We start from the raw sequence: 25,180 nt of genomic DNA on the forward strand, positions 1-25,180 counted from the left end.
GAAGTGCTTGTCTCTAAATGGGTTGCTGTTAGACATCTGTAACTTCCACGGATCAGAGGCAATCTGGTCATGAGACACACTGACAGGGCTGGTGGAGTGAGGGGAGGGCAAATAAGTGCGTTTGTGTTTTCTGGTATGCTGGCCTCGGCTTCCCCACACCTCCAAACAGCAGGGACTTGGGATAACAAAACTAGCATGAGAGCAGAAACAAGTAAGGCACATGACAGGTGGACAGCATTTCTCTGCAGTCAGAATCCTTTGCACTCTGCTTTTCTTGACCACCTACAGAAAACCTCCCAATGAACATTCTTTCGCACTCTGCCATAGCTCCCACCTGCAATTCCACACTGCAAAGCCATGCTGCTCCCTCTCTGTCCCCAAGGAACCACAAAACAAAGGCCCCTTCATAGGTGACATTTTAATAGGATAGAAATAGAAAAGCAAAAACACCTGTCTTTGGAAGGTATCAAGAGCCACATGTGGCCACAGCAGAAAGCAGTGGTACAGCACTTAGGAGCCTTGAGGGGAAAACGGTGGGTGTGTGGGTGGTCAGCGGTGGCTGAAGAATCCCTGAGGATGGTTATACTTAAACGGTTTCATCCTGCTGGGACCCCTAAAGATACAGAAGAGAGAAGTGTTAACACTCTGTTCTCTAAGCTGATAAAATAAATTATGGTTCATTCACACGAAGGAATACTAGTGTACTGGGGGTGGGGGAACCAAACTGCAGAACAGGAGGATGTGATGCCATTTTTGTAAAAATGTCTCTATATGCTTGCAAGTGCATACACCAAATGGAAGGGTCCTCACTGACAGTGGACACTGCTGGGGACACGGTTTGGGCACCCTCGCTTTTTGCGTTGCTCGCTGCTGTCTATAAGCTTGACAACTAACATGTTTTATTTCTATAATAAAGGAATTAAACAATTTAAAATCCTTCTTTGCAGAGATTCCCAAGCAGGCAGGAGCCCAGGTGTAAAAAGAATTTACACAAAATCCCTCTCAAGAGCAGTGTGCTTTACACTTACTACTTCTTAGATGCACTGCGCTTGGCACATTCCATGCTCCAGCTCGTACAATCTCATCCTCCCAATGCCACCCAAGGTAGGTGCTACTTTGCTGATGAAGAATCCGAAGGGGCTAAGTGTAGACCCTAACATCTGAGCAGAAACTGCAATGTGAACCTTGACTTTCTGGCCCCAAAGCTTTTGATCACAGCCATGAATGAACATGAGGACGGAGAAAGATCACCAAGGCCAATCTCATATGTAGTTTATGGAAGGTGCCGAGGTAGAAGGTACCAGGGGCCCTCTGCAGACCTCTGGTCTCCTGTTACCCAGGCCAGCAGCCCATGCCTTTGTCTGACCCAGTGGCCAGAGGGATGCAAGGCCAAGAAACTCAGTTCTCCTGTTTCACCAGCCATGGAGTTAACCGGCTCTGAGTCGCCAAAGGAGCACTTTCCCAGAATGCCCTAACAAAGGTGCTCAGCACTTCAGGAAAGGGGGCCTTTGGGAATCATTAGATAGCAGGAAATAGCACTGGCCATGTGAAAACTCCCACCCTGGAAATGTGTTGCAGGGGCCAGGTAGGGTGAAAGAAGTAAGGATTCACACAGACCCACCAGGGAGAGCAAGGTACGAACATGTAGCAGGTGGATGTGCTTTGCAGCAGCCACATGGGGGCTGGAGCTGGTTATTAGCAGAAAACATAAAGAATCAGGCCAAGTGAAGTGCCAGACAGAGGAAGGAGGATGCTGGGAAAGCGCAGGAGCTGGAACTGGCTATCAGCAGACAAGATTAGGGGCAGGTGAGGCACCTTTTAGCTTGAAAGGGAACAGGGGGATGTTCCAATTAGAACACATCGCAGCCCCTCTTCCTCCTGCCCATCCTCACACCCCAAAGGGACGAGATATCCAAAGCCTTGGACCCTAGAGTCTTGAAACTGACTCTAAGGACAAGAACATCAGTAGAGGACAAAAAGCAAACCCACTGCCTGAGAGAAAGGAAAAGATGCTACAAGTGCTATGAACCCACGCGACCGAGCAGTCGGAACCTGCCCTCTTCTGAGCCTGTTTTATACCAGGAACCATTCCGGATGCTTTACATGAATTACGTCTAATTCATCATGAGGCAGAAGGAAACACTTCCACTTCAGTCTTTAGGAAACAGGCTCAGAGCTGAGCTGAACTGATTCTTTCGAGGTGACACAGCTGATGAGCAACAAAAGCCTGGCTTTGGAGCTGGTGCATTCTGTAACGTCTGACTGCCTACAGCCAAGATTCTCAGAGAAGCGTGTTTCCTAGGAAGAGTAAAGCAGACTCCGGGAACTGAGGGGGATGCATAGAGTGGAAAAAGCAAATTTGGACAGTAAAAAGCAAACCCTATGTCCCACAGAAGTGTAGGAAGTACAGTTCAGCCAAATCCTCTTGGTTCATAGTCCAGTGCTGCTCACTCAGTGGGTGGCCCTAGAGAGCACCTTCAGGGGAGCTGGTGAAGAACCCCTGGAAGAAGGCTGCAGGGAAAGTCCAGGAAGGAGGAGGCATGCTCTCCCCAGGAAACCTGGCTTTAGGGTTTGACCTTCCACTGTGAATAAGATAGGAGCATCTTGGAACAAATGTGTCCTCCATGCTGGGCTCTGATCTTCCCTTGGGGGGGAGATTCCCAAAGCCATCTCTGCCTCCCCACTTGCCTGAAAAGTCGCAGACACATCTTCTCCTGGGGAAACTCCTTGGGCCCCTCCACGCTGTCGTCGTGACTCTCAGTCTCCAGGTACACGTCCAGCAGCACGCACAGCCGCTGCAGCTGGTGGGTCAAGAGCTGATGGCCGGGCCGGGGGCCGCACAGCTCCTTGTGGCGCACATTGACCTCGCTCTCCATGGCCTGAGGGGTGGGAAAGCCAGAAACAGTGTTTCCTTCAGACTGGCTGGCCTGACGGCTCCATTTGCGCGGCAGCTGGCCTATTGCAGGGCTGGGCCATGCTGGATCAAAAGCCAGAGACTCGTCCTGAGGCTTCCTCTCCTCAAGACAGAGGGTCCTCTGAATTCTGACCCAACCTTTCCCGGCCTCACAGGCCCAAAATCAAGAAGTCAGAGATGTAGAGAAGGAATCTCAGGACAAGGCCTACGTCAGCCGGTATTAGGGCTAAAAATGAGTTCTAGTCATAAGATGCTGGGCAGTCAAATACATCAGTAGGATTACTATTAGCTGCAATGATCTCACACATCACTGTTGCTTGTGAATTCATCTGTATTTTCACGGAAGCCCAAGACAATGAGCTTTTTTTAAGGACTTCATTTATTTATGCACACAGAACTGGGGTGCAGGCCAGTGGTGCAGGCGTGGTGAGAAGGTTCACCAGAGACAGAGATGGAAGTAGGACAGGCAGACTGACAAAGTACACTGCTGCGGAGAGCAGCGGGCGGGTCAGGAGAGGTCTCTGAGCCACCTGGGTCACCTCCGGGGCAGGATCGAATGCGCACTGAAGCGGCTGCTGCTAGCTTACAGTGCTGCACTTTAACTTGTTGTGCCACCAGGTAGGGCCCAGCAATGACTTTTTAAGGTATTCATAGTATCTCTGTTCTATAGGTGGGGAAATCTGTGGATCCCAAGTACAGTAAGTAATTGAAATGGCTCTGGGCGCTTTTCTCTACTATGCCATGTAGTCTCCAGCAAATTCCACAAATACTGGCAGATCCCCGTCTTGGAAATCATATCTGTTTCTAAGCCTCAGCTACGGCAGGTCTTGCCTGATATTTACCCAAAATTCTGGTTCTTTACCTGAAAATATGCAGAACTACTGATTTGAAGAAGCATATGCTACCCCATGTTTACTGCAACATTATTTACAATAGCCAAGAGTTGGAAACCAATGAAGTACCTATGGACAAATGCTTGAATAAAGAAGATACTGGATAGACAGCCATTCTCCACTCCCCTAAGGAGCTCTCTCTGCTCCCCATGTCATCCACAGCCAGGCCTTACCCGAATATTGTCATCATTGCTGTTGGTTTTCTCCCCTTTCCAGTTCAGACAAAGCTGGAAAATGGGTGGGATAGAGGAGTAACCTGGGTTCAGAACCACAGCAGCCTGGAGTTTGGCTGAGGAGAGACAAGAGAAGGTAAAATCAGTTCAGAAACTCAGTTTGGCAGTCACCCTCTCTACTGGACTCCTGAGGTTGGCTCAGATAACTCAATTATCCCAGTGACACAGGTACTGACTATAGATTTTTTCTGGGATCTCTTTTTTTTTAATTAATTTTTTTTTATTTATGCATACAAGAATTGAAGTATAGGACAGAGGGATGGGGGTGAGAGGATTCACCAGAGACAGAGTGGGGAATAGAACGGGTAGATCCACTGAAACACATTGCTGAGAGGTGCAGCAGGGAGACTGGAAAGGTCTGCTGCGCCATGTGGGTCAGCTCACTCGCAGCGGATCAACTCATCCCACAGTTGCTGATGACAGCTTGATAGTGCTGAGACTTTAACCATGTGCCACCAAAGAGGCTCCTGTTCTGGAATCTCTTAAGTGGAACTGCCAGGTTTAGAATGTGAAGTCCTGTAACTCTGGTTCCTCCAAGGACACATAAGTGTGGGGACTCCCAGATTTTGGTCTATAATGGGTCTGTCCAAGAATTCTTTTTTTGCCAGCAAGTTAGGAACTTTCCACACTTTCTTTTCAATAATATTGTGTATTAGCTGTTTTTTAAAGATTTCTTTATTTATGCATACAGAACTGGGGTATAGGCCAGAGGTACAGGGGTGGTGACAGGCTTTACCAGAGACAGAGTGGGGAGCAGAACAGGCAGATCGGGAGGGGAGCAGTAGGCAAGTCAGGAGAGGATCACCTCCAGGGCTGGGAATGGAACTTACACTGAAGCGGCTGCTGCTCACTTGCAGTGCTGCACTTTAACCCGCTGCACCACCAGGGAGGGCCCAAATATATTTTCTTTATTCTGTTATAGATTTCTTTTAAAATAATATTGTTTATAATATTTTATAGGTTTCAGATGTCAATTAATATAAACAAACATGCATACACTACAATATTGTTTCTTTTAAAAAAAATTTTGTTTGTGAAACTTTCTTACAATGGTCAACATTCACTGTATTCTCAGTAGCACCTACTGTATTCTTACTGTGTGCTAAGCCCTTCGTGCATGTTTTACTCCATCTTAACCATGATTCTGTGGGATGGGTAGCACAATTATCAGCCCTATTTTACATATGAGGAATGAAGCTCTGAGCAATGCTGAGTTAGCCAGAACTGCTGGTGTCAAAGTGAGTTCATTATGACTGAATGAAGCATTTGTAGTTTTCTCTGGTAATAACAAGATGGCCTATATCCTTGCTACCGATGGGCTACAAATGCCATTCCTATTTTGTTGTTTATGGGGGTGGAAAGATGCTTCAACCCATCAGAAATGCAAATAACAGGGTAAGAGAATGAGGCTTACGATCATTCTTCCTGATGGTCACATTTATTAAAGTGACTCCTTTCTCTACTGCTGCATTGTTTCTATCATAACAGTTTGAACATATTTCTGGATTTACCTGTTCATCAATTTTCTGATTGTCATCCATATGATGTAAAATTTTTTAAAGATTTATTTTATGCACAGAAGAGCTGGGGTGCAGGCCAGAGGTGTGGGGGATGAGAGGATTCACTAGAGACATAGTGGAGAACAGAACAGGCAGATGGACTGAAATACACTGCTGAGCGGAGCAGCAGGTGAGGCGGGAGTGGTCTGAGGCACCATGTGAGTCTGCTCTCTGGCTGAGGATCGAACTTGTGCTGCAGTGGCTATGCATAACCTCGTAGTGCTTCTGCTTAATCTGGTGTGCACCAGGGAGGCCCCCTAAAAATATTCTGATCATGGTGAAATAGTTTAAGGATTATACATATTTAGAATTGTTACCCACTAATTCATCTAAATCTCATTCTTAAATTTTCAAATTCTACAATGCATGTAACAAAAAATTTTAATGATCACATTAATTCTATGTATGAATCCAGAATATTAGCTTTCCAAGCTTTAATCTGTTCAATCAGGAAGTAGAAGTGATACCTTCTAATGGATTACTACCTTTGGATTTTATAAATTTTTTGGATTGCATATTTTATGCCCGTATGTTTAGGGATGTGGTAAAAGCATTTTTAAAAAGGGCTTCCCTGGGCCCTCCCTGGTGGTGCAGCGGGTTAAAGCACAGCACTAAGAAGCTAAAGCCACTCCCCTATGAGTTCGATCCCCGCCTGCCCCGGAGGTGACCCAGATGGCTGGCAGACCTCTCCTGACCCACCTACTGCTCCCCTCAACAGTGTACTTCATCCATCTACCTGTTCTGCTCCCCACTCTGTCACTAGTGAATCCTCTCACCCTCCGCATCTCTGCTCTGTACCCCAGTTCTGTATGAATAAATAAGTATTAAAAAAAAAAAAAAAAAGGACCTCTCTGGTGGTGCAAGGGGTTAAAGCACTGCATGGTGCAGCAGACTTCTGTCTCGCCCACTGTTCCCCTCAGCAGTATATTTCAGTCAATCTGTCTGTTCTGTTCCCCACTCAGTCCTGATGAGTCCTCTCACCCCCCACATTTCTGCCCTGAACCTCAGTTCTTGTTTGCATAAATAAATAAATCTTAAACAAAAAAAAGTGGCATCCTTGATGGCCTAGGCATTAAGTCTCAGCCAGGTAGTTGACCCACATGGCACAGCAGACCTCTCCTGTCTTGCCTGCTGCTCCCCTCAGCAGTGTATTTCAGTAGATCTGCCTGTTCTGCCCACTCTGTCTTTGGTGAATCCTCTTACCCCCTGCATAAATAAATAAAATAAATCTTTTTTTAAAAAAGGTATTTTGAAAAAGGGGAGAGAATGGGATCCTCCCTGGTAGCACAATGGGTTAAAGCACAGCACTATGAAGTTACCAAAGCCACCACAGCATGAGTTTGATTCCTGGCCAGGGAGCTGACCCACATGGTGTGGCAGACTTCTCCTGATCCACCTGCTGCTCCCCTCAACAGTGTGTTTCAGTGGATCTCCCTGTTCTGCTCTCCACTCTGTCTCTGGTGAGTCCTCTCACCTCCCACACCTCTGACTTGTACCCCAGTTCTGTATGCATCAAAAATGACAAGAAAAAGGGGAGAGAATGGAAAGCAAATTCATAAATTCCAAATAGTAATCATCTCTTATGAGGGAGGAAATGAAGTGCAATCAGGGAATCTCAACTGCACCCGAAATAGTTAATTTCCTTGGGATATTTTTAAAAGACAGGAAAAATCAGGGTAGAGAATCTGAGTATCAGAATGCAACTTTTTTTTTACATGGCTTGCCCTCTGGACTACAGACTCCTTGCCTCTGCAGGCATAGCACTGAGCCCCATGTCAGATCCTGTGTGCAAGCCAGGCCTGCCAGGATGGGCTGGGACAGCTACACCACAGGAAGCATCTGGTGGCTCCAGCAGGAAACCTTGCAAGTCAGGTGCTGGGAGAGCTATGAGGAATCACAAGGCCGCGAGTACAGAACTGAAGAGGGTGCAGTCCTACCACCCTGCACTTCACACGTGGGAGTGACACGTCAACCTTCCGTGAAGACAGGGAGGAACAGATACCTGACTCTAGCAAGCACTGGAGCAAAAGCTAAAAGCTCAGACCGTGTTCATGACAAGGGCTCAACTTCCTTACCTGCCTTTCCTGTCCCATGGGAATATAAACACCCCAGAGCTGTCATGGGGATGAAACGAGTGAAAGCACCTATGTGACTACTATAGAACATATAGGTCCTTGCTGAACGATGGCTCGTACCACAGCAGGACTCCAGGACCTTCTGCTTCCTTTGTGTAAATCGCAGAAATGTTTTTTTCTAGTGACTCCCCTATCTAGAACCACAGTGATGGGCAGACCATTACCTGTGCCCCTTTCCACGAGTGCCAAGTAGTAGAGATTGGTATCACCAGCCAGGCCTGCTTCCACAATGTCTTTGGTGAAATGCAGCTCCTGGAAGTCACCACGAACAAGAAATAAACTGCTGGCTTGTGTAGTCAAGTCCCGTCCCCTAGGTGGACAGCCAAAAGCCGAAAGGTAACATGCCAAGAGTCCCCAAGGACAACCGGTCACCCTCCACCTACCATGTAATCCTCGTGAGCAATAGTCACCCACTTCACCAGGCGAGAGACAACCTTTGCAGGGAAGAGGTACTGGCAATCACTGGTAACTGGCACAATACCATGTTCTAAAAGACAGCAAGACAGGTGGAGTCACAGATCAAAATCAGGTGCCACTGCTGGGTAACTAGTATCCTCTGAAGCACTCCAGTGGCACTGGCAGTTGTCCACGCAAACCCCATACTCAGTAGGTGCCCAGGTCAACATGCCCAGGAACTGAGGCCCCCAGCCTGCCCTTCACCCAGGGCTGTGTTTGCAGCCGTATTCAGCACTAGCATTCACAAAACCTTAAGCTTAAATGCAAATGAAGGCCAGCAAAACAAAACCCCTGCAGCCAGAACCAGGGACAGTACTTCCGCAGTGCTGACTATTAATTAGATCAAATAGCCAAAAGGGCTGTCTTCATAGCTGACCTTGATGGAGGAAAGGACTGAAGTGTTCTGTGTCAGTTCCTCTAAGGGAAAAGAGCTGGAGAACTGCTCCAGGGTAAATTCCTGCTGGCGTTTCAATAAGCAAATATGCCAGCACAGTGAACGCTGTGGAGGATGACAATCAACCAACCTTGGGACAAAACAAGCTCAGCGATGCTGACAGGGAGCAAGCGATGCCCTTGAGAGAACAACGGCCTGGACGAGGGGGGTATCCAGGCAGGGCCTCGTAACCCAGCGTCTTTCCTGACACTGATTCTTTTGGATCAGAAAAACCTTAACTCCTTCTCTCAGCAGGCACAGGCAACACCTGTGCCTCGTAAGCCCCTCACAAGAATTTAATAAACAAATAAATAACAACAAAAATCCCCCAAAAGGCCACCACCTTGGTCAGTGGCTCATCAGGATTACCTGGGAAAAAATGAAAATGACGGGCTCAGCCTCATTCTGGTGTCAGCTCAGTAGTTCTTGAGGGAGAGGTAAGGGGGTGGATCCCAGGACAGCAGTATTAAAATACAATGAATACAAGATCCCCGCAGGCAGGGCTGCCTCTACAGTGTTCACAGCTCCTCTCCTAGCGCTAAGCTTATTTCCTGGCACTAATTAGGCTCCTTTAATTATCTGTCAAATGCACATCAAAATCTGATATGCACAACCTACGACAAGCAGCTCTTTCCCAATCTGCTGTGTCCCTCAGAAGCCCCACCAACAATGCTGCTCAGCAGGAGCTATGAATAGAGTCCTCTTGGGCTGTCATCAGGATTTAAGAAAAGTGAGTGAAGACTAAGTGACGGCTGTCTGGATGGCTTTCAAGACATCCTCACACACCAGCTTACCCAGGGATGCAAACTGCTTGTGGAGCGCCAGTCGGGACTGCACTCTGGTCTTCAGCAGCTTCATGGTAGTCTCCATATGGCTGGCGCTCAGTGAGTGGTCAGCGACCACCGTGTGCTGTGGGTGACAGTGAGGGGGCAGACTCAGTGTTCCACATCTTTTCCCCCTGGCACTCTCTCTCTCTCTCTCTCTCTCTCTCTCTCTCTCTCTCTCTCTCTGCCTGCCACCCACCCCCAGAGCTGGACACTGTCCATGAACAGCACGGTTTACCTGTTCTCAGAGGACAGACACCGAGTCCCAGACACTGATGCAGCTGGTGGGTTCTCAAGAGCGCCTGAGAAAAGGCAGGCTTCTCAGGTGCCAAATGCCCTGGGGTTCTGACTACATCTCACTTTTGGTGTCTTTGAACGCAAGACCAAGAACAGCAGTATGGCCATTCTATACCCAGAGCAACGACCCATGCTGCTCTGATCTATAGGTGTCAGGAAGAAGACAAAGGACACCTAGCCACTTATAGGCCTCAGACATTCTAGTGTCCTTAGTGGAGGGAGGACAGGTTGTAGCCCCAAGAGAAAAGCATCCTGCAAGCCCAACGCTCCAAAGGCCATCAAAAGTGCTTCTGGAGTTATAGAAGAAATAGCGCTTCTCAGCATGGGGAGTGGCCTGGTACACACACCTGGGGCTGCTCTTTGGGGAAGTGGAGGCCACCCAGTTTCTGTACCCACAAGTAAGGATGACCAAGGTCAAGTACGTAGTCTCTCAAAGTCAGGATGCTACGGAAAAGAACACAGGGTAAAATTATTTAAGTCATTTAGTTCTGCAGCGGTCCCAGGATATGACCCTGCTCCCAACCTCTCCCCCCCACAACAGGCCAGTCCTGCAGGCTCAGCCAGGCTGTCAGCAAAGGCTCTTAATTTCATCTATTCCCTACTATGAGCTTCATCTCTCCCATATTCATTTTTCTCTTTAACTTACAAGTAAATCTCAGTAAAACATCAGTGAATGTGATCTCTTCATTGGCATACTGATGTATAAAATACTTAAGAATTTTTATTTCTCAGAATTAAAATGTTAAAACATTTTCACTGTATCAGGTTCTCCGAGTTTTGTTTCCTACCCTTCCATGACCTTCCTTGCTCTCATAAGCAAAAAAGGCATGTGTTCTTTTTTTTTTTTTTAAAGGATTTATTTATGCACACAAGAACTGGGGTATAGGCTAGAAATGGAGGGTGTATGTATGTGTGAGACAGAGTTGGAAGCAGAACAGGCAGATCTACAGAAATACATGCTGAGGGGAGCAGCGGGCGGGTCAGGAGAGATCTGCAGCGCCTGTGGGTCAGCTCGCTGGCCGGGATTGAACTCAGGCCACAGTGGAAGCAGATGGCTTCCTAGTGCTGCGCTCTAACCCCTTACACCACCAAGTAGGCTTCATGTGTTCTCTTCTTGACACAGCAGTCTCTCCCACCCCATGGCCCCCGGGAGGCCTCTGGCCTTAACATCTCTCCAGGGTTGGGCTTGAGTCACCAGAGAATCTCAAAAGCAGAGAGGCCACTGACTTACCCGACTTTATCAAACTGATATTGGTTGGCTGGATTGGGAGTTTTCTTTCCATGATCCCCAGGATACAGACAACTCAGGATTGAATCTGGAGACAGTAAGTCACTGGAAGAGGAAAAAAGACTGCAGTGAGATGCCAGTTAATATTTTACTTTGAGGCAGACTTGGGCATTTGCAGATGGTAATGCCCCTTCTCCCTGATGATCAATGCCACTTTTAGTCAATGCTTTCTCCTATGAAGGATCCACCCTTCATATTCTATAGGTGGGAGCAATACCAGTTCCATTTTTAAAAACTTTTGTCATATTTTATTATTTAACACTGGTTTGCAAATCTATTTACTTGAGGTGTGCACATGCTTTACTTATCCTCCACCAAACTTTCAGGGTCATTTCCATTTTATAAAGGAGGAACTGAGGCACTGAAAGATATGGCCAAGGTCACACTGCTAGTAAGTGCTGGAGTCAGGATATGCACCATTTCATGAAAGATAGTAGTCTTAGCCTCCAATTTTTTTGAAGTATCCCTTCAAGAGTTAAGTGGTGACAAAGGCCTTACCTCAGGGGAGCAAAGCACTGTGACACCAGAAATAGTAGTTACAGTTTTCACAGGAGTAGAACAGATCCCTTTCTTCCCAGAGAGAACAAGTGTACAGCTTTGTTGCTGTATCTTGCTTTGATCAAATTTCATGCCAACCACATAAAAAGCTCCCTTTTATATTGCCAGAAAAGGTATTATTGCATGCACTAGAGACAAGGTGACCCAGTACTGTAAGCAGAGTGACAGCGACACCACTGCCACCCACCTGAAGTGGTTAGGGCCCAGTCTGTAATTAACTGTGACAAGCAGAGAAATGGTGTGGGGGTGGGGCTGTGGGCGATAATGGAGTAATCTGATCGCCAAGGACAGACGACCTACCCTTTCCCTATCCTTTGTCAACGGGCTGGGGGTGGGGCGGGTAGGGAGGGCTTCTCCATCTTTCCCAGGATAGAGCAACTCAGGGAGACAGGTGTCCCTGCCTCGCTCAGTCCCTGCAGCAAAGGCAGCTCCACACTCCCCTCTTCTGTCTTGCCCAGACACTTCCTGCCTTCCCCCTCCTCCCCCAAGCACCTTGGGTCCTTTAGTTGCCTCACATGAAAACTGGCTAGAAAACAGACAAAAACTTTGTCTTTTTGCCAATGCTTAACAATCATTACCAATAGCTTAAATCAATATGCTGTTCATAACAGGGGTTTTAATGGACAAAATATGATAGAAGAATTGTCTTTTTGACAAAATTTATCTCAACTGTGACTCAGAACAACTGAATCTGGTAAAGATAATAGACTGGACATAAAAGGGAATACTAACTATAGTTATAAAAGTGTAACTACTAAACAGAAAATGATTCAATTATCCAAACCCTTATCATACAAAACTTTAATGTAGAAAAAAAAATGGAAAATAAAGGATTAAAACTACCTTGATAAAAATGAAAAAGATTTTTAAAAGCTTAAAGAAAAATTGACCAATAATAAAGATCATTCTAGAAAATAACTTCTTGAGGGAAATTCAACAGGTTGATATAATTCTGATCAGTAGATATCTGCAACACAGATCATCAACACTTACATCACAAAAGTAGTCTGTGCTTCCTGACAGAAACACCTAACATCTAAGATACCATCTGTCCCAGAAACTCCAAAATTCAAAATGGAATCTGACCAAGCATTCAACTAACTAAAACTTACAGGACATACAGGGGGAAGGAGTTAAATTGTAATTCAGGGATGAATCAAATCCAGACTAGGGGAAACCTACCTACTTCCCTCAATAAACAAAATAAAAAGCTTCTGGGAAAATTAAGATGAAGACACTTGAGAAACACCTTACCTAACTGCAAACATATGAGCCTTACAAATATCCAAATGTAAAGCCCTAACTATAAAAACAAAATGAAACCCAAACTGTTAAAAACAAAGCTAACAAAAAACTTTTGAGAAAATCAGGGCACACTGAACTCTGAAGGAATAATGATGATACTAAGGAATTACTGTGGTACAAGATCATATTAAAAGAAAACGTTCTCCGGTGTCTTAGTAGGTAAGTAAACCATATGCATACACCAGGAGGAGTCTCCAGAAGCCCGCGCAGCACCTCGTGGGGGAGGAGTCTGAACCTCCAGGCTCAGGGCTGCACAACGGTCACAGAGCCCTTTCTCCAGTTTCTCCATCCCTGAAATAGGCTGGTGAGCTGTAAACACCTGAAGGCCCTTGAAGGCCTGCTCTGGCTCAGGGTATTCCCTCCATGCTTTCTCCCTCCTTGGAGGCTAGGGCCCACCTGAAATGACAACAGTATAGGACAGTGGTACTCTGGCCTGGCCAACTTCATCACTCCACTCACTGCCTGTGAGCTTGATGCAGCCCCTCAAAACTCCAAGAGCCTCAATTTTCTCTCCTGTTAGAGCCACTGTGAGAATTAAATGAGTTGAAGATGATGAACACAGCTGTCATTTTCCAAATGACACTAATTCCGCCTACGCTAAACGCTTGACCTGACTCTTCATGAGCACCTGGGAGAGGATATTACAATGAGCAAATAAAAATGAGCAAAATAGACTCAGAGGCCAGGAAACTTGTCTGAAGTGCACACAGCTCTAAGTGGCAGACCAGACATTTGCTGGGACAGTGCCCCACGCTCATAATCAGGCTGCATCACTGCTCCCATTGTTGCACATGGAGAGCTTTGCAGGAGCTGGAGTTACGCATGCACTGAAGCCGCTATTAGCAGAGAAAAGCAGGCAGAATAGTCATGACAGAAACCCTACCATGGATAGGGCTCTCAAGCTGCTCACTGGACTAAGAGCCTGGGCTGGGCAGAGTTACCAGGTGCTCTGAAGCAACAAACTGTGGTTCTTTCTACTGGGGGTGGGGGAGGGCGTAGAGGCGGCCGTCAATTTTAGACCAAGTGCCCTGGGTCACCCAACAACACTCTCAAGCACAGGGTCCAAGGTTACAACCTGAGGGTGCATGGACTGTAGGGCAGGGCTAAAGCCCAGGAGCATGCCATCATCAGGCAGTTGTGGAAAGAGTCCCACCCTCTAGGCACTGACCCGAGCTTCCCTCGGTGGTCTTTCCACAGTCAGCAAGAGGACTCAGGGTAAAAAGGGCAGGGCCAAAAAAAAAAGGGGGGGGGGGGCAGGGCCAGGAGTGACAGACCAGGGCAGTGCTTTTATGTGAGGCTAGTTCAACTCCCAACCTCACTCCTCTTCCTTTCTTCCCACTCCTGACTGGAACAAGGCTGCTGTGGGCATGGTCTTTCTGGGGGTGATGTCAGCCCTGAGGCGGTCAACACTCTGCCTCTGCTCACTTATCCTCAAAACCTCCACAGAGACCCACCACTGCCCAGAAAAGGGCAACCTGGGAATAAGCTGAGCTGCAGACCTTGGAATGGATGAGAAAAGAAAGACAGAGACTTAAATTTGTCAACCTGAAAGCACCGGGTAAATCTCATTTTTATATTTGCACTCTCTCCCACTGGTTATAGAAAGCTGGTGTTCAGCCCCGCCTACTGCAATCACTTTTATCATCTGCTTTGAGGTTAAGAAGTCTTCACAAACTAAAGTCAGTGAGTGATTTATAAATACCAGTGATGTCCCAGAACATCCAGGCTGCCGGACATGACAACACAGGTCAATGTAGCCACACACTTCCTCAGATTAGGGATGAAAACAGAGAGCTCAGGACCAAGGCTCTCATCACACCCCCTTCCACAGAGCCCGTCCAATACCCTGCACTGATGGGGGTGATCAGCTCCATGGCAGTTGTCACTTTGGCTTTTACAGTCATGATGTTGAGGTTCATGAGGTAGTAGAAAGTCAGGTGAAGCACGCTGTCATCTAGAGGAGGAAGAGATCAAAAACAGAGTCAACAGCATTGTAGAAAGGAAAGGCAGGGGGTCTCCCTGGCAGCACAAGGGGTTAAAGCACAGCACTATGAAGCTATCTGCAGCCACTGACGCACAAGTGTGATCCCAGACAGGGAAGTGACCCACATGGCACAGGAGACCTCTCCTGTCTCGCCTGCTGCTCCCCTCAGCAGTGTTATTTCAATCTGCCTGTTCCCCACTCTCTCTCTGGTAAATCCTCTAACCACTCCCCATCCCATCTCTGGCTTGTACCGTAGTTCTCATATGCATAAATATAAAAATTTAAAAAGAAAAGAAAGGTACGTCAACATTGTAGAAAGGAATTACATCCAAAACACTCAATGGCAATATAATGCTGAGCAAAAAAAAAGCAGAGGCTCTACAAATTCTTTGCTATTCCTCCTCCTCCGAGAGGCAGAACTTCATTTTCCTCCCTCTTAATGTGAGTAGGAATTAAGAGACTCTGCTCTTAACAAAGACAATATGGAAACAGATCGATCAAAACTGACATCCCCAGTAATAAGACTGGGACATGATGATTATGGACATGTCCCTAATGGGACATGATCATAAACACCACACCTGTGGTATTCCCCCAAATCTTAAGTCTTTCCTGGAGAAAACACCAGCTAAGCACAAGCTGAGAGTCTTTCTATCATAATACACAAATCTTGTCTTCAAAGTATCAAGTTCTTGAAAGACAAGCAAAGACTGGGGAACTGTCACTTCCAGGAGACTAAAATGCATAATAACTAAGAGTAATGTGAGGTCATGGATTGGATCTTAGAACATAAAAAGGAAAATTCAGAAAAAATCTGAATTCCATAGTTGTTAATATGGTACCAATGAAATGAACACTGATTTTGATAATTGTGTTGTGATTGAGGTGGACACTGGGGGAAGCTAGGTGAAGATTATGTAAGAAATCCAAATTTACTTCATAGAAACTCCTATGAGTCTAAAATCATCTCAAAGAGTTAAAAAGAAAAAAGATTAAGAAAGGACTAGTGTGTACAGTGTTTCCATTTATGTAAAAAGCTAAAGGTGAAGGGGATGACTATATACTTGTATAAAAGCTCCTAAGTGCACAGGATCATTCTAGAAAATACTTAAGAGGCTTAAAACAATGGTTGTCCTTAAATATAAGACCAAGAAAAAGGTCTGGGAGTTTGGGGGTGACAAGAAACTACATTTGATAAAACTTTTATCGTGTGCTCCTTTATCCTTTCAAAACAAGATTCAAAACATTCTTAACGCAATAGAAAAAGTTCTATTTATACTTATAAAATTAAGCATGTTGGACATTATTACTCAAAACCTGCATATTTTTTGCACAGGTGACTATTCAAATTCAGAAAGAGAACTATCAATCAACAGTTTTATCAAACACCCCATATGTGTACAGAGTTATTACTATGGCTATGACTCAGGGAAAAGAAAATCAAACTCCATGCAAAACAATGAGGAAAAAGAATTAAATCAAAATCCTTTCTCGGGTAAAGGCCCTGACTCGGTGGATCCTATGCAAACGCATATCTCTGAATTCTTGGGGTGCTACAGGATCCCCCAAAATAAGGGCAGACAGACCTTTGCACTTGAGGTCGAGCATGACGGATAGCGGGTGCCTCTTTAGCATCTCCTTGCGCTTATCATCCAACTGAACGCCCAGTGTGGGTCGCCGGCGTTTCTGGACAAAGACCAAGAGCCAAGCTGATAAGCATTCGTAATAAGATTCTCTCCCTTCCTTCTCCCTGGACACCGGGGCCTCAGCACTGTTGCCTGGAACCTGCTGCTTCAGTGGGACCCAGGGCCAGGCTCCCAGTGGCCCTTCTTTCAAACTTCTTTCTGCTTCTAGGGAGGACGGCACCTGCCAGCCAGCCCCAGGGCAGCTTCTTGGCAACCCCTCAAGAGGTAACAGCTCTCACCGTGGTCTGCTCCTCCTCAGCATCTGAGTCGCTTTCATCATCTGCAACCAGAGAGAAAATAGCTAGAGGTGGAGGGGCTTGCCAAGTTCTTTAAAGGACCCCAACCCATGGGATACAAAGGGACCCATACTCTGTCTTCTGTAAATGAGTTTCTTGAGAATAAATAATTTGCTGCTTATTCAGTATAGAAAACACAATGAGGCAAAAATAAAAATTACCCATAATCCCACCACCCAAGGTTTTTAAAGTACTTTTCATGTCATTCTGTGAATCACAGGTCCCTCCATTGGTGGTGGTGATGATATAGTACTGTTGCGCACAGTAAGTAGTAATGGTTACACATATACCATCAGAGCAGCAGAACACGTCATTTGGAGAGTTGCACTGTGCCAGGGATGAAGCTAAGGGCTTTCCAAGCATGACCTATCACTTATCCACATAATTCTACATCAAGTGTTACTATACTCTTGACAGATGTATTACTTACTCGGAACTGTTAAAGAGTTGAGTGGCAGGGCTAAAGTTCAAAGGGCCACAACTCTGGGAACTGAGCTCTCCCCCCGACCCCTGAGCATTAAGGCCACAAGCAAAGCTCCCTGTTACACAGAACCAGTACAGCTCGTTTCCAAAGGACAAGCACTGTCCTTGGATGGTGTTGCTGGAACTGCTACTGAGGACTTGGGAGGAGGCACCCCAAGAGCACGTTACCTTGGGAGTCTTCAGGAGGCTTGAACAGAGCCTTGGCTTCATCCACACTGCCTTCGATTGCCACAGACAATGTCTTATCTGGGAGCAAGAAGGAGATTCCTATGAAAGCCGCCGAGGGGAAGGAGCTAAACTACACCAGCAGCCAGCTGTGGCCCTGCATCTCTACTGCTTTAGTCACAGCTCCTTACTGACTGGGGCCAGGAGGGCAAAGGCCATCTCTAGATGAAGAGGGACCAAATGGGAAACTTGGCTTTTTCTCCATCACTTACGGAGAATGAGAACAAAGAACCCAAAGTGCAGATTCCTGGGCAAGCCATCAACTGAGACTAGGGTGAATGCCTCTTCTCCAGGTTTGCACCAAGGTGCAAAAATACAAAACTCGGGCCTAAAGCCACATGATACACTTCTGCCAACTGTCTTCAGGCTTCTCAGCAGAAGCCTGTAACTGTCCACATCTCAGAAACAGCATCTTTCACCTAAGTGCTTGTATTCTACTCTGCACGACACCAGGCACCTGGCTGCACTGTCACATTTAGCTGGAGGCACTCAGACAGGGCGTAGGAACTTGGATCCTGCAGTTCAGTCCTGGGCCTGAGTCTCCACCTACCAATTCCCAAGCACTTAACAGAACAAGTGTCACTGCTTTGAGCCTCAGTTTCTATATCTATGGAAGGGGGACTTGACAAATAGCTGCCCAGCTGCTGGGTGGCAAGGACTGACTAGGCTGATGCTTATACTTTAAATTGTTAAGTTATTTTTAAAAATTAATTTTTAATTCACCCAACAATCCTATAATCACTGTAGTGACTACAGTCATTTACAGATGAAAAAATTAAGGCTCAGAAAAGTCAGATACAACAGCTAGGAAGTAGGTAAGTTAGGATTCAAGATCAGGTCTATGCAAGTTGAACTTAACATCAGCATGAAGCTAAGCAGCCTGTTCGATGCTCCAGGCCTGACCCCTCATTAGGCAATGCCTCCATGTGCCCCCGTGTGACTCCCTGAGTCTAGTGCTTGGAAGTCACCCAGGACACCTCTACTGCTCCATTCAAAAGGGTATGCAGATAATCACAGGAGCCTGAAAGGGTGAGGAATGAAAACTTCCCTCAGATGCCAGTCAGAGGTCATCCACAATTCTGACAATCCTGCAAGAACCATCATACCTCCCCCCTAAACGAGTTGCCCCCATAAACTACTGGCAAAGGCCAGGGGTTCTTTTGAGTACTTTAATCCTAGAATTCTACGCAAAAAAAGGAATGGAAACAGGATAGGCTACAAACACAAAAGAAAAGAAATTTACTCACCCTGTCTAGGGGGCTGGGAGGATTTCATATGAGCTGATGATGGAAACAGGTGGGAGAAGGAAAGGGAGAGAGAAAACCAGAAGGATGAGGAAGACACAAGAAGAGAGACAGTAATGTGTCAATGCTCATGGCTGGGAAGAGAGGCATGCATGTGCGATATACACTGTCTGATGTGGGGGTGAGAGGGTGTAGGGAAGTCAAGCCTAGGTTACTAGGTGAAAGCTGCAGTAGGGCAAGAGGTGGATCTCCAAAAACAAAGCAAGACCCTAGTGGAGCCGCAGGCTGCCTTTAAGCATTGGGAAGACACATCTCACTTGCTGATACTTGGTGACGACATGCAGCCAGTTTCAGGTGAAAGCCTGGGAGAGCTGGCTGGAACCTGGGTTCACCATGCCATCTCCCTGATGCAGAGCAAGAAATGCAATTCACCTGCCAAGCTTGCCTTGGGGTGAGCATGTGTGAGCCCACAAAGGTTGCCTGGGCGCTGCATCCAACAGGTGACCAGACAAGCTCATCAAAGACTCCAAGCCATACATACTGAAATGCCCATCAGGTTAGTCCAGCCTCAGGACAGCTGGCCAAAGCAGCCATGCTTGGTAGTGCAAAGGGGAGGCAGTATCTGTCACCTGAGGGCTTCTGAGCATGGCCAGGGGTCGTTCCTCGACAGGAAGTGCTTCCAAATGACTCAATCAGCCACAGCTGCTGCTCCCACAAGTCCCTCCTCTCACCCAGCCCCGTACTCACCACAGGCTTGCCCATACGCAGTGGCCTGAACAAAGAGGACATAGAGAGGAGGTGGCAGGTGTCTGGCCGTCTCATACTGCTTGTGAGCCTGGTCAAATGGCATGAACAGGTACTCTTGCACGGGGAGGGAAGCCTGAACAAAGGAAGAATTTTTGTTTGTCCTTTTTAGGCAGTCTACAGAGCTGCTTATTACCACTATAGTTTTTCATTTATGAAAGTGGTACATGATAAACTTAAAAGACCTTGCAGGTGGTTAAAAGGTCAATAAAAATGTTTTACTTCTTTATACCAGTGACAAGCAATAAGAAAATAAACTAAAAAAGAAAAATTCCACCAACATCAAGAAAACATCAACTATCTAAGAAGAAAAGCAAGTATGCCGCTACACAGATAGCTAAGAAAACAAAGGTCGAAATGAATGGAGATATACGCCACACTAATGGCCGGGGTGACTTGCTATTCTGCAGACGTAAATTCTCCCCAAAGTGCTCTGCAGATTTCAAGGCACCCCAGCCTAAATTGCACACCGTTGCAACTGTTAACAACTCTAAACCTGTGCTTAGAGCTGAAGAAAGGAATTCAGACCTTGCCAAATCCCACTAGAGTGAATTTATTTAGGAATTTGTGAACGAGTGTTTTATAGTCTCTGGGATCTTTTTACAAATTCATCCAGACTAGCCATTCACTCTGCTTCATAAAGCTATAAGGATTCAGGCCAAATCTGGCTTCACAATGTAAACAAAAATCAAGTTATCAAGTTAGCTATCCAAAAAGACCTTAGATTTTACAGGTAAAATGAGGACTTTTCTATTTAAGGTTAAATATAAGTAAAAGTCTTTTCAGAAGACATCCAGAGAAGTCTTCTCCTGAATCATGCTTAGTGAAATAAGCCAGAAAGAAAATACTGGATGGTTTCACTCATAGCAGGAGCGTAAGACACCGGGGGGGGGGGATGCAATTGTAATAAAGTAAAAACTGATAAATCAACAAACAACTATAAACCAGAGACATTTTAGTAGTGTAGTGGGACAGGATCAAAACTGAGGTGGGAAGAGAACATGGGAACATGGTGATGGCACATGGGTGAAGGAGTGGTGGGAAGTCACAGGGATTACAACTGAGATGAAAAAAATGTACAGAAGAATGATGTTAAAAAAAATAAATAAATACATTAAATAAAATAAATAAAATGAGAAAAAGAAAAAGCCAAAAAAAAAAGTCGCCCCCTGAGATGCAATGAGGAGGACCTAATGTCCATGGAAACATGCTTACATGCCTGGAAATGTTCCACCTGATAGGAACTATGAAGGAGATAAACAAAACAGTCTGGGGAAAAGTGTTTTACATGGCACACACTCTGGGTTGAAACACTCCATATAAAGGACCAGGGGAGAAAATAATAAGAATAATAATGAACAACTACATACCAGAGACATTTTAAGGGGGTGGAGTGGGGAATGGGACCAAGAATGGGGGCGAGTGCACTGGACTACGGTGATGGCACACGGATGATTTAGTGGCAAGCCCACGGGGATTACAACTGAGATGGAAAGAGGCATGTAAAAATCAACTAGTGTATTATTAAAAAAAAAAAGACAGCACTCCAAAAATGTGTGGCTATGTTCCAGAAACCAGCTGGCCAGCATTTCTTCACCTAGGATACCACCTTCTCTTACCAGCTGGGTATGACTGCAGACAGCATCATTCCTGCACTGTGCCAGACGAATCTAGCAAACCTAAGGGAGATGTGACTGCTAGTGGCACTCGGCAAAGACTCACCAGGCGGGAAGGCAACAGACTGGGAGTAGGGGAAGGGGCCTTCACCTGCATGATGCTGTTGAGGCGAGGCTGGAGGCTGCTCAGGTACTCCTTCTTCACCTCTATCTCTTTGAGGATCTTCTCCTTGTTGGACAGGCTCTCTCGGTACTTCTCTGCCAGCCTGTTGGGGGAGGACAGAACACTATCATTAGATGCTCCTAGGAGCACCGTGACATGCCTGTCACTGTCAGACTCCACCTAATGATAGCAGTTGCAATTAACTGTTAATGTTTACTTAGCACTTACTATGTGCCAGGCACCTTGGAGAATTTTTTTTTTAAAGATTTACTTATTTATTCAGGGCCCTCCCTGGTGGCGCAGCCAGTTATAGCACAGCACTGAGAATCTAAAGCCATTTCCACATGAGTTCGATTCCTGCCTGCCCCGGAGGTGACCACATGGTGTGGCAGACCTCTCCTGACCCACCTGCTGCTCCCCTCAGCTGTGTACTTCGATCTGCCTGTTCTGTTCCCCACTCTGTCTCTGGTGAAGCCTCTCACCGCCCCTGAGCCTCTGGCCTGTACCCCAGTTCTGTATGCACAAATGAATAAATCTTTAAAAAAAAAAATGTACTTATTTATTCATATAGAACTGGGGTACAAGCCAGAGGTACAGGGGTGGTGAAAGGCTTCACCAGAGAGAGAGTGGGGAGCAGAACAGGCAGAGTGACGAAGCACTGCTGAGGGAGCAGCGGGCAAGACAGGAAAGGTCTGCCATGTCATGTGGGTCATCTCTGGGGCAGAGATTGAACTCACACTGAAGTAGTTGCAGCCAGCATGCAGTGCTGCATCCTAACCCATTGCGCTACCAGCGAGGGCCCAGAGAATTCTTCACAAACATTGTCAAAGGATTAAATAAGTCTATGAAAACCCTGAAGGCCCTCTCTGGTGGTGCAACGGGTTAAAGCATAGCATTATAAAGCTATCGTAGCCAATGCCGCCCAAGTTCTATCCCCAGCCAGGGAGGTGACCCACATGGCATAACAGACCTCTCCTGTCTCACCTGCTGCTCCTCTCAGTGGTATACTTCAGTCAGTCTGCCTGTTCTGCTCCCCACTCTGCCTGCTCTGCTCCCCACTCTGTCTCCTGTGAATACTCTCACCCCCCCCATCCCCACACCTCTGTATGCATAAATAAATAAATCTTTAGGGGGAAAAAAAAGAAAGCCCTGAAAGATAGGGCCTCTTCTTATCCCTATAAGAGGAAATGAAGGCTCAGGGAAGTAGGCAAATGGCCCAAGGTCATCCAGCTGACTGTGGGCACACAGCTGGGTTTGGAATCCATACCTGACTCCAGAAGCTCAACCATGACCACTAGGTGTCAGCAATACTGCAGTCCCATGTCATTGTATGCTCCATTTCTTGACTCAGAGGCTAGACCCAAATCTTTCAAAAAACGTGAACCTAGCAGCTGCAGGACCCACTTAAGGCCCACAGATAGGCCTGGGTAGAGCATGGTAGGGATGAATTCCAGACCAGCGGATAGGAACATAACACTCATGGTTTTCCTGTACCAGGGCCAGGCACAGCACCCAGAGGAATGATGGGCCAGCCTCACCTGCTAAAAACTGACACCAATTCTCTATGAACCAACTGAGAACTTCGCACATTCACATGTGAACCAAAGGCTCAGAATAGTCTGAGCAACAGAAAATAACAAAGAATAAAAACAACTACTTCTTCAAAGGAAAAAGAGCAGACCTGTCAAGCAAAAGCCCTAGAATTCTTACACAAATATGAAAGAGACGTGACTGGATAGTTTGGCATGAAAAAACAGGATCCACTGTATCTAGAAAAATATAGCTAAAACTACAGTACAGACACTCAATTACACTTGGTTAATAAAGGTTCTTTATTACAGAAATGTCCTGTATATATTTAGCCTTCAGTCGTCAATTGTGATAGTTTAAAATGGAAACAAAAGTCAATCCAATAGGAGAATGATTATGTGAATTATATCAGTAATTTATTTATACACAGGAATGTATAAATTTCTAAAACTACATATATAGATATATACACACATATATACATATATACACATATATATACATATATATATACACATATATGTATATATATGTGTGTGTATATATATAAAGTTTTATAAAAATACAGGGGAAAAAGCAAAAATAATTGATTTATGGTACAAAAGGCATTTAGGTCTCAGTTGTCAAAACTTTAAAGGGAAGTTCTCTAACTTTCTGTTAACAGCCTAAAGAATTCCAAACCCACCCTGATGTGGCTGGTGAAGTCTGAACTACCAGATGTGAATTAATCATGAAATGGGATTTGTCTTAGAGACTATTTGCTGGCTCCAGAATGCTTTGCTGTCCGCTTGTGGGATCATAACAAAGCACTGTCCCCGGTCTAAAGGTCCATGTCTGTACAGGTTAACAAGATAAAGGGGGAAACTACCTTTTCCGCTGCTCCAACTCCCAGTCGAGACGTGCAAGGGTTTGCTGGTGAGGGTCTCCCATGGTGACTTCAGACTTGCTGATATCTGGAGGGGCCTCCTTATAAAACTCCTCTAAACTGACCAAGTCAATTTCTTCATGCTTTGACCTGCAGAGAAAAAATAGGTGTAGAGTGGCCGTTCTCAGGAGCCCAACTATGGCTTCAGCACCTCCTTTGGTCCTCTTATGTATGCCTGCTATGCCTTGGTCTTTCTTATGCTTACTGAACTCCTGGCCCTAGAAGCTGGAATCCAATCCCAGCGACTGCTGATCAGATGTTTCGCTGAGAAGAGAAGTAATTGGTGACAAGCCACAGGATCCTTATCTATGCTAACATTTTGTATCCATGAATTAACTAAAGGATGGGATGTTGATCAAATTTACACATCCCCAAACTAAGTGAGAAAGCTGAGACAGAAGAGTCAAAGAAAAACAATGCAGTCTAGGTCTAGCCTGTCAGGCTAAAATCAAGAAATGTCATTCAACAGGAATAAACATAAATTCAAAACTTTAACTGGGTTAGGTATAGGCTAGAGAAGATCCAAATCGGCATGACCAGACGGGAAAAAGTTCTAGAGGCTTTGCCTGGTGCATATACAGTGACAAGAGTGTTATAGACAGGAAGAGTCCATTCGCAAAGCAGTCAGTCAGATGTGGACGGAGGATGGTGGGAACAGCGGCTACCATGTCAAAAGTTCCACACTACCCCATCCTCACCTCACTTAATTTTCACAAAAACTACAAGGTGGGGATTTTATCTCCATTTTTCAAGTGAGAAAGAGCTCCCGCAGGTAACCAACTTGCCCCATGTCATACAGGGGCTGAGTGGCAGAGCTGGGAATGGAGCCCAAGCTGTCCCATTTCAGGACCCACATTCCTCCCTTGTGGTCGGTCACCTGCCTCCCACAGGCCCAAGGTGCACTGACCTGTCCCCTTTCATCTGACCAGTGGTTAAAGTTGGGGAATCATATCCTTCTGTTTTTATTTTTAAATAGTTTAAGACTCATAAAAAGTGTCAACTATAGTACTGGGAGCTTACTTCCTCCATGTACCCATCCCCGTGTTCTCCCAATGACAATACCTTATCTACGCATAGCATAAAATCAGGAACCATCAATGGCAATACTACTGACACAGGTACAGAACCCAAGCAGCTCTCACCCTATTAGTATTTAGTATTATTATGTGATAAATTGATGGTGCAGAAAAAGATAGCTCTCAAAAATCAGCATCATCACCATTATTAAAAATACACTGAGGGCCCTCCCTGGTGGCGCAGCAGGTTAAAGCACAGCACTGAGAAGCTAAAGCCACTTCCGCATGAGTTCGATTCCCGCCTGCCCCGGAGG

At 45.9% G+C, this 25,180-nt stretch overlaps 1 protein-coding gene across 4 annotated transcripts in view; it reads right to left on the minus strand.

Moving 5' to 3' along the window:
* Positions 1-99: 99 nt before the first annotated feature.
* The window catches only part of THOC5 (THO complex 5), a 31,415-nt gene continuing 6,334 nt past the window's right edge, over positions 100-25,180 (minus strand). For 3 of the 4 annotated variants that reach the window (XM_012731184.1, XM_012731183.1, XM_012731185.1), the window contains exons 6-21: positions 23,794-23,940; positions 21,384-21,498; positions 19,560-19,692; positions 18,816-18,848; positions 17,512-17,589; positions 16,804-16,844; positions 16,466-16,565; positions 14,741-14,849; positions 10,976-11,077; positions 10,092-10,188; positions 9,418-9,532; positions 8,118-8,221; positions 7,899-7,986; positions 3,981-4,096; positions 2,689-2,879; positions 101-613 (exon numbers count right to left, since the gene is read on the minus strand). In XM_012731184.1, coding sequence (XP_012586638.1) covers positions 550-613; positions 2,689-2,879; positions 3,981-4,096; positions 7,899-7,986; positions 8,118-8,221; positions 9,418-9,532; positions 10,092-10,188; positions 10,976-11,077; positions 14,741-14,849; positions 16,466-16,565; positions 16,804-16,844; positions 17,512-17,589; positions 18,816-18,848; positions 19,560-19,692; positions 21,384-21,498; positions 23,794-23,940 — 1,633 coding nt within the window. In that variant the 3' untranslated portion in view covers positions 101-549. Of the gene's footprint in view, positions 614-2,688; positions 2,880-3,980; positions 4,097-7,898; positions 7,987-8,117; positions 8,222-9,417; positions 9,533-10,091; positions 10,189-10,975; positions 11,078-14,740; positions 14,850-16,465; positions 16,566-16,803; positions 16,845-17,511; positions 17,590-18,815; positions 18,849-19,559; positions 19,693-21,383; positions 21,499-23,793; positions 23,941-25,180 lie in introns of all 4 variants that reach the window. The other variant, XM_004690881.2, reaches the window with a different exon arrangement.

This window comes from Condylura cristata, unplaced genomic scaffold (assembly GCF_000260355.1).
Source record: "Condylura cristata isolate star-nosed mole 26May11 unplaced genomic scaffold, ConCri1.0 scaffold00029, whole genome shotgun sequence".
Lineage (NCBI taxonomy): Eukaryota > Metazoa > Chordata > Mammalia > Eulipotyphla > Talpidae > Condylura > Condylura cristata.